Consider the following 15,793-nt stretch of genomic DNA (forward strand, 5'->3'; position numbering starts at 1 on the left):
ACATTACAGGGAGACAGAACAGGATCAAACATTACAGGGACACGGAACATGATCAAACATTACAGGGAGACAACAGGATCAAACATTACAGGGAGACAGAACAGGATCAAACATTACAGAGAGACAGAACAGGATCAAACATTGCAGGGAGACAGAACAAGATCATTGCAGGGAGACAGAACAAGATCAAACATTACAGGGACACAGAACAGGATCAAACATTACAGGGAGACAGAACAGGATCAAACATTACAGGGACACAGAACAGGATAAACATTACAGGGAGACAGAACAGGATCAAACATTACAGGGAGACAGAACAGGATCAAACATTACAGGGACACGGAACATGATCAAACATTACAGGGAGACAACAGGATCAAACATTACAGGGAGACAGAACAGGATCAAACATTACAGAGAGACAGAACAGGATCAAACATTGCAGGGAGACAGAACAAGATCATTGCAGGGAGACAGAACAAGATCAAACATTACAGGGACACAGAACAGGATCAAACATTACAGGGAGACAGAACAGGATCAAACATTACAGGGACACAGAACAGGATCAAACATTACAGGGACACAGAACAGGATCAAACATTACAGGGACACAGAACAGGATCAAACATTACAGGGAGACAGAACAGGATCAAACATTACAGAGACACAGAACAGGATCAAACATTACAGGGAGACAGAACAGGATCAAACATTACAGAGAGACAGAACAGGATCAAACAGTGCAGGGAGACAGAACAGGATCAAACATTACAGGGACACAGAACAGGATCAAACATTACAGGGAGACAGAACAGGATCAAACATTACAGGGACACAGAACATGATCAAACATTACAGGGAGACAGAACAGGATCAAACATTACAGGGACACAGAACAGGATCAAACATTACAGGGACACAGAACAGGATCAAACATTACAGGGAGACAGAACAGGATCAAACATTACAGAGAGACAGAACAGGATCAAACAGTGCAGGGAGACAGAACAGGATCAAACATTACAGGGACACAGAACAGGATCAAACATTACAGGGAGACAGAACAGGATCAAACATTACAGGGACACAGAACATGATCAAACATTACAGGGAGACAAAACAGGATCAAACATTACAGGGACACAGAACAGGATCAAACATTACAGGGACACAGAACAGGATCAAACTTTACAGGGAGACAGAACAGGATCAAACATTACAGGGAGACAGAACCGGATCAAACATTACAGGGAGACTGAACAGGATCAAATATTACAGGGACATAGAACAGGATCAAACATTACAGGGAGACAGAACAGGATCAAACATTACAGGGACACAGAACAGGATCAAACATTACAGGGAGACAGAACAGGATCAAACATTACAGAGAGACAGAACAGGATCAAACATTACAGGGAGACAGAACAGGATCAAATATTACAGGGACACAGAACAGGATCAAACATTACAGGGAGACAGAACAGGATCAAACATTACAGGGATACAGAACAGGATCAAACATTACAGTGAGACAGAACAGGATCGAACATTTCCAGGGAGACAGAACAGGAACAAACATTATAAGGAGACAGAACAGGATAAACATTACAGGGAGACAGACCAGGATCAAACATTACAGGGACACAGAACAGGATCAAACATTACAGGGAGACAGAACAGGATCAAACATTACAGAGAGACAGAACAGGATCAAACATTACAGGGAGACAGAACAGGATCAAATATTACAGGGACACAGAACAGGATCAAACATTACAGGGAGACAGAACAGGATCAAACATTACAGCGAGACAGAACAGGATCAAACATTACAGGGAGACAGAACATGATCAAACATTTCCAGGGAGACAGAAGAGCATCAAACCTTACAGGTAGACAGAACAGGATCAAACATTACAGGGAGACAGAAGAGGATCAAACATTACAGGTAGACAGAACAGGATCAAACATTACAGGGATACAGAACAGGATCAAACATTACAGTGAGACAGAACAGGATCGAACATTTCCAGGGAGACAGAACAGGAACAAACATTATAAGGAGACAGAACAGGATAAACATTACAGGGAGACAGAACAGGATCAAACATTACAGAGAGACAGAACAGGATCAAACATTACAGGGACACGCAACATGATCAAACATTACAGGGAGACAGAACAGGATCAAACATTACAGGGACACAGAACAGGATCAAACATTACAGGGAGACAGAACAGGATCAAACATTACAGAGAGACAGAACAGGATCAAACATTGCAGGGAGACAGAACAAGATCAAACATTACAGGGAGACAGAACCGGATCAAACATTACAGGGAGACAGAACAGGATCAAATATTACAGGGACACAGAACAGGATCAAACATTACAGGGAGACAGAACAGGATCAAACATTACAGGGAGACAGAACAGGATCAAACATTTCCAGGGAGACAGACGAGGATCAAACCTTACAGGTAGACAGAACAGGATCAATAATTGCAGGGAGACAGAACAAGATCAAACATTACAGGGAGACAGAACCGGATCAAACATTACAGGGAGACAGAACAGGATCAAATATTACAGGGACACAGAACAGGATCAAACATTACAGGGAGACAGAACAGGATCAAACATTACAGGGAGACAGAACAGGATCAAACATTTCCAGGGAGACAGAAGAGGATCAAACCTTACAGGTAGACAGAACAGGATCAAACATTACACGGAGACAGAAGAGGATCAAACATTAAAGGTAGACAGAACAGGATCAAACATTACAGGGATACAGAACAGGATCAAACATTACAGTGAGACAGAACAGGATCGAACATTTCCAGGGAGACAGAACAGGAACAAACATTATAAGGAGACAGAACAGGATAAACATTACAGGGAGACAGACCAGGATCAAACATTACAGGGAGACAGAACAGGATCAAATATTACAGGGAGACAGAACAGGATAGCTGACGGCCCGGCCAACTTTTGGCGCTCCTTACAAAAAAGGTGAGAAACAGGTAGACCCTGGGAGCGGTGAGAAATAAATTAATTTTAAGCATGGGCCTCTAGACTGAGGCCTCCTCCCCCCAAAAAAAACCTCATAGCCATAGTACACATAAACATGTGTGTAAGAGGGAAAGATGAAAAAAGGACATTAAAGACATTAAAAAAGAGCAGACCTGATGCAACCACACACTTCTACATACACACATGAATAAAAGTCAAATAAACATATACAGTGTGGTGGACTATGTGGTGTTGTTCCACGTGAGCATGGCCAGAGACAGGAGCAGACCCAACAAAGCAACCAAGAGAATCGACTCCACCTTCGGCTGCCCACTAACTCTCGGCCAGTGTCCAGTCCGCACGGATGAGCGAGGAGTCCAAGGAGACAGAGGTGTCCCATACACGCTCATCCCGGCGCTCAGCACCAGCTCTGCAGTCCTGTCTTTCATCCACATCTCTTCCAGTCTCTCCAAACTCTGCAGTCCTGTCTTTCATCCACATCTCTTCCAGTCTCTCCAAACTCTGCAGTCCTGTCTTTCAACCACATCTCTTCCAGTCTCTCCAAACTCTGCACTCCTGTCTTTTCAACCACATCCCCTCCAGTCTCTCCAAACTCTGCAGTCCTGTCTTTCATCCACATCTCTTCCAGTCTCTCCAAATTCTGCAGTCCTGTCTTTCATCCACATCTCTTCCAGTCTCTCCAAACTCTGCAGCCCTGTCTTTCAAGCACATCTCTTCCAGTCTCTCCAAACTCTGCACTCCTGTCTTTTCAACCACATCTCCTCCAGTATTTCCAAACTCTGCAGTCCTGTCTTTCATCCACATCTCTTCCAGTCTCTCCAAACTCTGCAGTCCTGTCTTTCATCCACATCTCTTCCAGTCTCTCCAAACTCTGCAGTCTTGTCTTTCAACCACATTTCTTCCAGTCCCTCCAAACTCTGCACTCCTGTCTTTTCAACCACATCCCCTCCAGTCTCTCCAAACTCTGCAGTCCTGTCTTTCATCCACATCTCTTCCAGTCTATCCAAACTCTGCAGTCCTGTCTTTCATCCACATCTCTTCCAGTCTCTCTCCAAACTCTGCAGTCCTGTCTTTCAAGCACATCTCTTCCAGTCTCTCCAAACTCTGCACTCCTGTCTTTTCAACCACATCTCCTCCAGTATTTCCAAACTCTGCAGTCCTGTCTTTCATCCACATCTCTTCCAGTCTCTCCAAACTCTGCAGTCCTGTCTTTCATCCACATCTCTTCCAGTCTCTCCAAACTCTGCAGTCCTGTCTTTCATCCACATCTCTTCCAGTCTCTCCAAACTCTGCAGTCCTGTCTTTCAACCACATCTCTTCCAGTCTCTCCAAACTCTGCACTCCTGTCTTTCATCCACATCTCTTTCAGTTTCTCCCAACTCTGCAGTCCTGTCTTTCATCCACATCTCTTCCAGTCCCTCCAAACTCTGCAGTCCTGTCTTTCATCCACATTTCTTCCAGTCTCTCCAAACTCTGCAGTCCTGCCTTTAATCACATCTCTTCCAGTCTCTCCAAACTCTGCAGTCCTGTCTTTCATCCACATCTCTTCCAGGCTCTCCAAACTCAGCAGTCCTGCCTTTAACCACATCTTTTCCAGTCTCTCCAAACTCTGCACTCCTGTCTTTCATCCACATACCTTCCAGTCTCTCCAAACTCTGCAGTCCTGTCTTTCATCCACATCTCTTCCAGTCTCTCCAAACTCTGCACTCCTGTCTTTTCAACCACATCTCCTCCAGTCTCTCCAAACTCTGCACTCCTGTCTTTTCAACCACATCTCCTCCAGTCTCTCCAAACTCTGCAGTCCTGTCTTTCATCCACATCTCTTCCAGTCTCTCCAAACTCTGCAGTCCTGTCTTTCAACCACATCTCTTCCAGTCTCTCCAAACTCTGCACTCCTGTCTTTCAACCACATCTCTTCCAGTCTCTCCAAACTCTGCACTCCTGTCTTTTCAACCACATCTCCTCCAGTCTCTCGAAACTCTGCAGTCCTGTCTTTCAACCACATCTCTTCCAGTCTCTCCAAACTCTGCACTCCGGTCTTTTCAACCACATCTCCTCCAGTCTCTCCAAACTCTGCTGTCCTGTCTTTCAACCACATCTCTTCCAGTCTCTCCAAACTCTGCACTCCTGTCTTTTCAACCACATCTCCTCCAGTCCCTCCAAACTCTGCAGTCCTGTCTTTCAACCACATCTCTTCCAGTCTCTCCAAACTCTGCACTCCGGTCTTTTCAACCACATCTCCTCCAGTCTCTCCAAACTCTGCTGTCCTGTCTTTTCAACCACATCTCTTCCAGTCTCTCCAAACTCTGCAGTCCTGTCTTTCAACCATATCTTCCAGTCTCTCCAAACTCTGCAGTCCTGTCTTTCAACCACATCTCCTCCAGTCTCTCCAAACTCTGCTGTCCTGTCTTTTCAACCACATCTCTTCCAGTCTCTCCAAACTCTGCAGTCCTGTCTTTCAACCATATCTTCCAGTCTCTCCAAACTCTGCAGTCCTGTCTTTTCAACCACATCTCCTCCAGTCTCTCCAAACTCTGCAGTCCTGTCTTTCATCCACATCTCTTCCAGTCTCTCCAAACTCTGCAGTCCTGTCTTTCATCCACATCTCTTCTAGTCTTTCCAAACTCTGCAGTCCTGTCTTTCATCCACATCTCTTTGACAGGATGTGGCCACACCTGTCCCAAACATGACATCACAACAACTTATACTGTAGGTCTTATTATTATCATCACATGACACCACTCATTTACTAATAACGGACAGCGTGGCTCGGCTGGTAGAGCAGCCGTGCCAGCTGCCTGAGGGTTCCTGGTTCGATCCCCAACTTCCGGCCTCCTCGTGGCGTCCGTTGTCGACCTGAGTAAATGAGCATTCATCACTTTTGTTGTTGAAGTCTCGTGCAGGAGGAAGTGAGATCTAATGGATTCACAACAAATCTAGCTGCACATTATTTGTGTCAGCATGAGAGACATTCTCCTCAGCAGTGCACTTCATGACATGTGTGTGTGCTGGTTGAGTGCACTGAGCAGTGCTCTTCATGCTTACAACAGGATGATGTGTGTGTGTGTGCGGGTTGAGTGCACTGAGCTGTGCTCTTCATGCTTACAACATGATGACGTGTGTGTGTGTGCAGGTTGAGTGCACTGAGCAGTGCTCTTCATGCTTACAACATGGTGACATGTGTGTGTGCAGGTTGAGTGCACTGAGCAGTGCTCTTCATGCTTACAACATGATGACATGTGTGTGTGCAGGTTGAGTGCACTGAGCAGTGCTCTTCATGCTTACAACATGATGACGTGTGTGTGTGCAGGGTGAGTGCACTTAGCAGTGCTCTTCTGACATGTGTGCAGGTTCAGTGCAGAGGCCATGGGAGCGTGCCATCTCTCCCAACAAAGTTCCATACTACATCAAGTGAGTTCAACATCTATTCTGTTCTCTTCTGGAAGACGAAAGACTTTTAGTTGCAAGTTTTGTCAAGTTGACATCTTCAAGCAAGTAGAGCAGTGCACTTATTGCATCATGGAGACTTTTCTTTTTAAACATGCACCTCAAAATCACATTTTCCTCAGCCAAACATTTGAACTTGAAGTTGCTGTGAAATGTGAATAAATCCATGATGAGCAGAGGAAATGTTGTCTGTGTACTCAACTTGTACACCACTCTGAACTCTAGACACTTAGTCAGCAATACACAGCTGCTCTACTCTCTGCCCGTTTACGTGCGTGTGTGTGTGTGTGTGTGTGTGTGTGTGTGTGTGTGTGTGTGTGCGTGTGTGCGTGTGTGCGTGTGTGCGTGTGTGCGTGTGTGCGTGTGTGTGTGTGTGTGTGTGTGTGTGCCTCATTGTTACTTTCTCAGTTGTTGAGTTGAGCAACAGATAATAAAAAAGTATTTTCCAGGCAAGAAACTGTTTTCTGTTTCCAAGTTGACCTGGCTGCTGGTTAGGGTTAGGGTGCGTACAACAAAAGATGGTGGATCTGCCTTCACTTTTAATGAATTTCAAATGCAGAAAGCATTTGCTGAAGAGAGCGGCAGCGAGCTTTAAACACAAACTTTAAAGGCCTACTGAAAGCCACTACTACCCTGATACTACACTGATAGTTTATATATCAATGATGAAATATTAACATTGCAACACATGCCAATACGGCCGCTTTAGTTTACTAAATTGCAATTTTAAATTTCCCGCAGAGTTTCTTGTTGAAAACGTCGTGAAATGATGGCGCGTGCGCGTGACATCTCAGGCTGGAGAGGACATATTAGCCCAGCACCACACACGGCTAAAAGTCGTCTCTTTTCATCACATAATTACACAGTATTTTGGACATCTGTGTTGCTGAATCTTTTGCAATTTGTTCAATTAACAATGGAGACGTCAAAGAAGAATGCTGTTGGTGGAAAGCGGTGGATTGCAGCTGCCTTTAGCACCGAGACACAGCCGGTGTTTGTTTGTTGTGAAGCTTTAAGGTGGGGCGGCATAGCTCGGTTGGTAGAGTGGCCGTGCTAGCAACTTGAGGGTTGCAGGTTCGGTTCCCGCTTGAGCCATCCTAGTTACTGCCGTTGTGTCCTTGGGCAAGACACTTTACCCACCTGCTTCCAGTGCCACCCACACTGGTTTAAATGTAACTTAGATATTGGGTGTCACTATGTAAAGCGCTTTGAGTCACTTGAGAAAAGCGCTATATAAATATAATTCACTTCACTTCACTTTAACACGGAGCGGTCAAGCGAACATGTTTCTCTACTCAACCAGCAAGTTTTTGGATGGGAAAATTGTGATATTAAGTCAGCTCTTACCGGAGACTCATCCTGCAGCTCAAAAAGGCAGCTGTGATCTTGGCTCCTCGGTTTCTCTCAGAGACACTGGCGTTCACCGCAGCCATCAAACTTTCAGGTATGAGTTTAGAATCTCACAAAAACACTATTAAAACAATAAGCAGATAAGGGATTTTCCAGAATTATCCTAGTGAATGTGTCTAATTACATCTGAAACGCTACCACTGCCGCTAACTTGAGCCGTCGCCTTTTTTTTTTTTTTTTCATCCTCTCTCAAATTAATGGGGAAATCGTCACTTTCTCGGCCCGAATCGCTCTTGCTGCTGGTGGCCATGATTGTAAACAATGTTCAGATGTGAGGAGCTCCACAACCCGTGACGTCACGCGCACATCGTCTGCTACTTCCGGTAAAGGCAAGGCTTTTTTATTAGCTACCAAAGGTTGCGAACTTTCTGTATAATAAATCCTTTCAGCAAAAATATTGCAATATCGCGAAATGATGAAGTATGACGGATAGAATGGACCTGCTATCCCCGTTTGAATAAGAACATCTCATTTCAGTAGGCCTTTAAACTGTGTTGTCGACTAGAAGCCTCAAAAGAATCCACTGCTCTGTGTTGACAATGTACAGCATATGTAGTTTATGACCCCCCATGTTGTTTTATGTCCTATTTAATGTCACTCTTGCCTCTGCTACATTAATATCTTCCCACTGAGCAGCCATCAGGCGCAGACCACCTGCTGGGACCACCCAAAGATGACAGAACTGTACCAAGCACTCGGTAAGTAAAGGCCAAGAAAAATGACATTTTAATCCAACATTTTTTGTAGTTTTTTTTTTTGTCAGGTGCCCACCAAATGTTTGTCTTTCTTTCCAAATGTTGGTAAAAAAGTATTCATTATTTTGCTCCACAGTTGATTTCTGCCTAGCAACAAGTGATGTCAACTTAAGTCTTCATTGTAAACAACAGGTCATTAAGGGTATGGTGTGACGTGCGACAAGGGGAAGGAGACGGCACAACAGCAACGGGTTTTATTTGAGTTTGATGATTACGTAGGGTGTGTATGCTACTATGTATGTGGAAGTTAACCAAATATAAGTTACCAGAGGTTGTTGTAAGTGCGTGTTGGTTGTGGCAGCAAACAATTCCGGAGGGGCGAAGCAAAAGAGGTTTGTGATCCAAGCGAGGTCCGTGGGGACAGGAGAGAGGCGTCCAGAAGTCCAGGTTCGAGCGCAGAGGTGGAGGGTCGAGGAAGGCAGTCGGAGTCCAGGGGGGAGATCGGCAGGTGAGGCGCACGGCTGACTGCTGAGACACGTAGGTGCTGTGGGAACAGGAGACGACAAGGACAAATAAGGACTAGGCAGGAGGGAGACAAAGCGAGTCAAAGAGAGACACAGAGACGGAAGCAGGGCTACGTTCCGACGTGGAGTCGTCAGCAAAGTGAGCCTCCGTGCTGCTGCCTCTCCTCTCATCAACACCAGGTGCCCTGACCGATGATTGTGGAGGCGTGTCCTGCGCCACTCCTGCTGAGGAGCGGGAAGCAGACTGAGTGTGCAACGTAACATCTGGTCTTGGTCTATAAGACCCAAATACCACGTGCTAAACAGAATGTGCAAATGATAAATGTGCATGTGCAATTAGTGGCTGTTTTGCTGCAGCCTTGCTGTCTTTTCTTATGTTGTGGAAAATGCGGCACATGACTAGAATTTGTATCGTCTTGTGTGGGCAACAGAAGCTCTTTTTAGTGTGCTAAATGTGCACTGACTTGTGGCACAGCAATTTTGATGATTTGAATCAATCATCAATCAATCAAAGTTTATTTTTAGAGTTATTAATCACAGCTGCACAAACCACTCATGATTGCGTGAAAGTCCAGTCCAGAGAGTTGTAGGAGGTGATAGAAACTAGGTCAGGACTTAGAACAGCTAGCACGTCCTCACGACTGGTATCTCTCCAGGGATATTTCATTTTCCTCAAATGATATATGAACATAATGTGGTTTATTTTGTACACATGAAGCAAAGTCTCCCACAAAACTTGGGTCAATTTGGACCAATTTCATTAATGACAGCAAGTTAGAAGAGGATGCATATTATGTCAACGTATTTATGTGCGCCCAGAAAATGTGTCCCCACGTATAAGTACAAGACAAAATGTAATGTACTGATTATTTGGGAATATATGTCACCAGTTACATTGTCACCATCTTGGACAATCGAGGCATGAAGGTAACAATCTATATTTTGTATACTGTCACTAAATGCTAACACGGGCACATAGCTCCGCCCCCTTCTGAAGTCATGTGAGCTCTGGCTCGGAGATACAAAGGATTGCTATTTTGAGATCTGGTGGACACATTTAGAACAGCAGTTTCTTTCCTTCAAAATTTTCAGCTCATTTTTTTCAATTCAGCAAACTCAAACTGTTCAAACTGATAAAACATGTTTGTGGGCCCGACCCAGCCCCTGGCCCGCACGTTTGATAGCCCTGCCTTAAACTGTAGAACCCTTTACGCATGATAAATAAGGGGAAACCAGACCAAGAAGTTATTTTTGTATACAATAAAAAAAACATCCATCGAGGAAATGTGCAGACTGACAAAGATGTTCAGTTTGCTGTTACATGTAAAGTGCAATGGTGGACCTGCATGTAAAGTGCAATGGTGGCCCTGCATGTAAAGTGCAGTGGTGGACCTGCATGTAAAGTGCTGTGGTGTACCTGCATGTAAAGTGCAATGGTGGAGCTGCATGTAAAGTGCAGTGGTGGACCTGCATGTAAAGTGTTGTGGTGTACCTGCATGTAAAGTGCAATGGTGGACCTGCTTGTAAAGTGCAGTGGTGGACCTGCATGTAAAGTGCTGTGGTGTACCTGCATGTAAAGTGCAAAGGTGGACCTGCATGTAAAGTGCAGTGGTGGACCTGCATGTAAAGTGCTGTGGTGTACCTGCATGTAAAGTGCAATGGTGGACCTGCATGTAAAGTGCTGTGGTGTACCTGCGTGTAAAGTGCAATGGTGGACCTGCATGTAAAGTGCAATGGTGGATCTGCATGTAAAGTGCAATGGTGGACCTGCATGTAAAGTGCAATGGTGGCCCTGCATGTAAAGTGCAATGGTGTACCTGCATGTAAAGTGCAATGGTGGCCCTGCATGTAAAGTGCAGTGGTGGACCTGCATGTAAAGTGCAGTGGTGGACCTGCATGTAAAGTCCAATGGTGGACCTGCATGTAAAGTGCAGTGGTGGACCTGCATGTAAAGCGCAATGGTGGACCTGCATGTAAAGTGCAATGGTGGACCTGCATGTAAAGTGCAATGGTGGACCTGCATGTAAAGTGCAATGATGGACCTGCATGTAAAGTGCAGTGGTGGACCTGCATGTAAAGTCCAATGGTGGACCTGCATGTAAAGTGCAGTGGTGGACCTGCACGTAAAGTGCAGTGGTGGACCTGCATGTAAAGTGCAATGGTGGACCTGCATGTAAAGTGCAGTGGTGGACCTGCATGTAAAGTGCAATGGTGGACTTGCATGTAAAGTGCAATGGTGGCCCTGCTTGTAAAGTGCAGTGGTGGACCTGCGTGTAAAGTGCTGTCGTGTACCTCCATGTAAAGTGCAATGGTGGACCTGCATGTAAAGTGCAATGGTGGCCCTGCATGTAAAGTGCAGTGGTGGACCTGCATGTAAAGTGCTGTGGTGTACCTGCATGTAAAGTGCAATGGTGGACCTGCATGTAAAGTGCAGTGGTGGACCTGCATGTAAAGTGCTGTGGTGTACCTGCATGTAAAGTGCAATGGTGGACCTGCATGTAAAGTGCTGTGGTGTACCTCCATGTAAAGTGCAATGGTGGACCTGCATGTAAAGTGCAATGGTGGCCCTGCATGTAAAGTGCAGTGGTGGACCTGCATGTAAAGTGCTGTGGTGTACCTGCATGTAAAGTGCAATGGTGTACCTGCATGTAAAGTGCAGTGGTGGACCTGCATGTAAAGTGCTGTGGTGTACCTGCATGTAAAGTGCAATGGTGTACCTGCATGTAAAGTGCAGTGGTGGACCTGCATGTAAAGTGCTGTGGTGTACCTGCATGTAAAGTGCAATGGTGGACCTGCATGTAAAGTGCAGTGGTGGACCTGCACGTAAAGTCCAATGGTGGACATGCATGTAAAGTGCAGTGGTGGACCTGCACGTAAAGTGCAGTGGTGGACCTGCATGTAAAGTGCAATGGTGGACCTGCATGTAGAGTGCAATGGTGAACCTGCGGTGAACCACATCACGCCGCCACCTCTGGAGCTTTTAGCCGGGCGGGCCAAATGTGTCTCATCAAGGATCGGAGTTAGTTTTCTCACCGCTCTGCTGTTTGCCTCTCATTAGCTGTGATTCAACATTTTGTGTGCATTAAAAAAACGTTCAGTCACCTTTCTCCGCTCTGACAAACAAACCTTCTTTCTCGTCTCCCTTTAGCTGATTTGAACAACATCAAGTTCTCGGCCTACAGAACCGCCATGAAGCTGCGGCGGGTCCAGAAGGCGCTGAGACGTAAGTCCCAATATTCCACGATCACTAATCCACAATCTGACAGTTTTTCATTGGGAGTCATGACTCTGCTTTGGGTTTCTTGGAGAAGACTCACTCTCAGGTGCTGGTGTACCCCAGGGATCAACACTGGGACCAAAATACTTTAACCTTTCTATAAACTACATTTGTAAAATTACAAAGGATTTAAAGTTAGTTTTATTTGCAGATGATACAACTGTGTTGTGTTGAGAAGAGAACATACAGAAGATAAGACAAATAGTCACAAATTAGAAAGATGGTTTGACAAAAACAGACTATCTTTCAATCTCAGTAGAACTAAAATAATGATAATTGGTAACAGTAGAACAGAAAGTCCACACAAATACAAATATGAACTATGGGGGACCGGGCTTTCTGTTTCGCCGCTCCCAGTCTGTGGAATGCTCTCCCTGACCACCTGAGGGCACCACAGACTGTGATGCTTTTAAAAAACGATTAAAAATCATTCCTTAAAAAAAAAAATGTAGATATATGTGTGGTAGTTCTAGCTATTAGGCTGTTCCAGTTTTTATTTGTTTTACTATTTATTTTACTTGTTGGGTGCAGCTATTTGTGGTTCTAGGGTTGTTGTTTTCTTTTTGTTTTTAAATGCACTGTAGCACTTTGAGGTTGTTTGCTAAATGTCAAGTGCTTTTACAAATGAAATCTATTATTAAATAGACAGAGTTGATATTGAAAGAGTGAAAGAAAACACATTTTTTGGGTGTAATTATAGATGATAAAATGAAGTGTAATGTAAAAAAATATACAACATAAAGTAGCAAGAAACACATCAATAATGAATAAAACAAAATATGTTCTGTACAAAAGAATGACTTCATATTGTCTGCTGCTCACTAGTGTTACATATCTGACTTATTGTGCAGATTATATGGGAAATAAGTACAAAAGTACACTTCGTTCACTAACAGTGTTACAAAAAAGATGAGTTTTAATAAAACATCATGTTGGATGATCATACAAACTCTTTGTTTATTCAATCACAATTATTGAAATTCAACGATTTGGTAAAATTGCAAACATGTAAAATGATGTACACTATAAGAATAAGAATGTACAACAATTCTTCTCAACTGAAGAGGAGAAATATAACTTTAGATTTAAAAGATTGGCATGCACGTACAACACTTAAGATCTTTAGCATTTTAGGATGTGGAATGAAATGCAAGTGTTCACTAAGTACACACAACAATATTTGTTTTTTTTTTAGATTTGTGTATCTAATATGTGTTTACTTACTATGGTATATTATTTATGTATTCAGTGTTGTGTTACAGAGAACAACTAAATGGTTTGAAAAGGGGTAAGATGAAATAGACTCAGCTTCTTCCTACTCCTTTTCGGGCGTGCTGTAATGAAAGAAGTGTAAACATGTGATGTTGACATTCTACCTTATGCATGTTCCACATCAACTCAACTGTTCACCTTCACCAGGATGAGTGCTGCTCTGCTAATTACAGCCTCGTTAGTGACCTCAATTAGACGAGAAGGTCATCTCTTTGTGTCTGCAACGTGTTCTGCTTGAGGGTCAGAAACATCACACACCTGGCCATCAAATGCAGCTGCCGGGCGCTGATGTGTTTGTGTAAACAAAAACATCACTCTATGATGTCGCTTTGGTTCTGTGTTCATGTAAACAAAAAGATCACTCTATGATGTCGCTTGGTTGTGTTCAAGTAAACAAAGACATCACTCTATGATGTCGCTTACTGGCTTTTTGGATGATGAAGTATTTGGCTTTGACTCCAAATATAAAAAGCAGTATACGACAGCAAAAAGAATGCAGAAGTGACAAATACAGAAGAACGACTGCTTTATGCTCTCCTATTTTCCACACTGCAAGCTGCTACTTCCCCCCCACACACTTTGAACTCTGCGGCTTATACAAATGTGCGGCTGATGTATAATTTTTCTTTATTAACGGCTGAATTATGTAATAATAATAATAATAATATATTTTATTTGTAAAAGCACTTTACATTGAGCAAACAACCTCAAAGTGCTACAGTGCATTTAAAACAACAACAAAAACAACAACGCTAGAACCACAAATAGCTGCTGCCAACAAGTAAAATAAATAGTAAAAAAAAAAAAACCTAGAACAGCCTAATAGCTAGGACTAGCACACATATATCTAAAAAAACATTGTTTTTTTTTTGTTTTTTAAAAAAGAAGAGTTTTTAAGCCTTTTTTAAAAAAGCATCCACAGTCTGTGGTGCCCTCAGGTGGTCAGGGAGAGCATTCCAGTAGTTGTACGGTCGGTAGTTGGCCAGCAGATGCAATGGATTAAGCAAAGAAATCAGACAAAGTACTAAAATGATCCACTTTAGTATTCAAGTCACCAAAAATTATTGTTGGCGCTTTTTGGATGTGTTTTGAATGGTTTTATGGGAGGAATAGAAAACCTCCCTTTGGCTCCGCTGTAAGTGGACCTTTATTTAAGTTCATCTACGAGGTGGAATGCATCTCTCTCTTTCTGTCTCTGTCTCTCTCTCTCTCTCTTCCTCCCTCTTTCCCTCTCTCACCTTGTGAGTGCAGCTGTCACATGATGCCACCCCCACTTGTCACATAATGTCACCCCCACTCTGAGGTGATTGCTTCCACATCTTCAGTCTGGCTTGTGGCTCGTTATCGACCCAGCTCAGCAGTTCTAGCTGCCGCCCTTTCAGTCACACCTTTAAAAGACTTTTAGTGGCGCTGAGATCACACCTCCTGAAGCACGGGGCTAAGGAGGGTTCAAGTCTGAAGCAGCTGGCGTGTGGCTCCTTTTCTGCATGGCTGTGTTTGTGTCAGCTGGGACTTCACAACCACTGCACACACAAAAAGGCTCAACATCTCTTCAAAAATGCTCCTGTGTCAAAAATGAGGACAGAAAAACAGGACAAAATGTCATTGACTGACCAGGTGGTCAGTGTCACATGACCAGGTGGTCAGTGTCACATGACCAGGTGGTCTGTGTCACATGACCAGGTGGTCTGTGTCACATGATGAAGTGGTCTGTGTCACATGACCAGGTGGTCTGTGTCACATGACCAGGTGGTCTGTGTCACATGATGAGGTGGTCTGTGTCACATGACCAGGTGGTCTGTGTCACATGATGAGGTGGTCTGTGTCACATGACCAGGTGGTCTGTGTCACATGAGTGGGTGGTCAGTGTCACATGACCAGGTGGTCAGTGTCACATGACCAGGTGGTCTGTGTCACATGACCAGGTGGTCTGTGTCACATGATGAAGTGGTCTGTGTCACATGACCAGGTGGTCTGTGTCACATGACCAGGTGGTCTGTGTCACATGATGAAGTGGTCTGTGTCACATGACTAGGTGGTCTGTGTCACATGACCAGGTGGTCTGTGTCACATGACCAGGTGGTCAGTGTCACATGACCAGGTGGTCTGTGTCACATGATGA

General features: G+C 44.1%; 1 protein-coding gene across 6 annotated transcripts in view; it reads left to right on the top strand.

Moving 5' to 3' along the window:
* Positions 1 to 15,793, top strand: part of drp2 (dystrophin related protein 2) — a 302,156-nt gene that overhangs the window by 216,589 nt on the left and 69,774 nt on the right. For all 6 annotated transcript variants that reach the window (XM_061899976.1, XM_061899973.1, XM_061899974.1 and 3 more), the window contains 3 exons: positions 6,397 to 6,457; positions 8,540 to 8,601; positions 12,271 to 12,345. In XM_061899976.1, the coding sequence (XP_061755960.1) occupies positions 6,397 to 6,457; positions 8,540 to 8,601; positions 12,271 to 12,345 (198 nt within the window). The remainder of the gene's footprint in view (positions 1 to 6,396; positions 6,458 to 8,539; positions 8,602 to 12,270; positions 12,346 to 15,793) is intronic.

This window comes from Nerophis ophidion, linkage group LG05, assembly GCF_033978795.1.
Source record: "Nerophis ophidion isolate RoL-2023_Sa linkage group LG05, RoL_Noph_v1.0, whole genome shotgun sequence".
Taxonomy (NCBI): domain Eukaryota; kingdom Metazoa; phylum Chordata; class Actinopteri; order Syngnathiformes; family Syngnathidae; genus Nerophis; species Nerophis ophidion.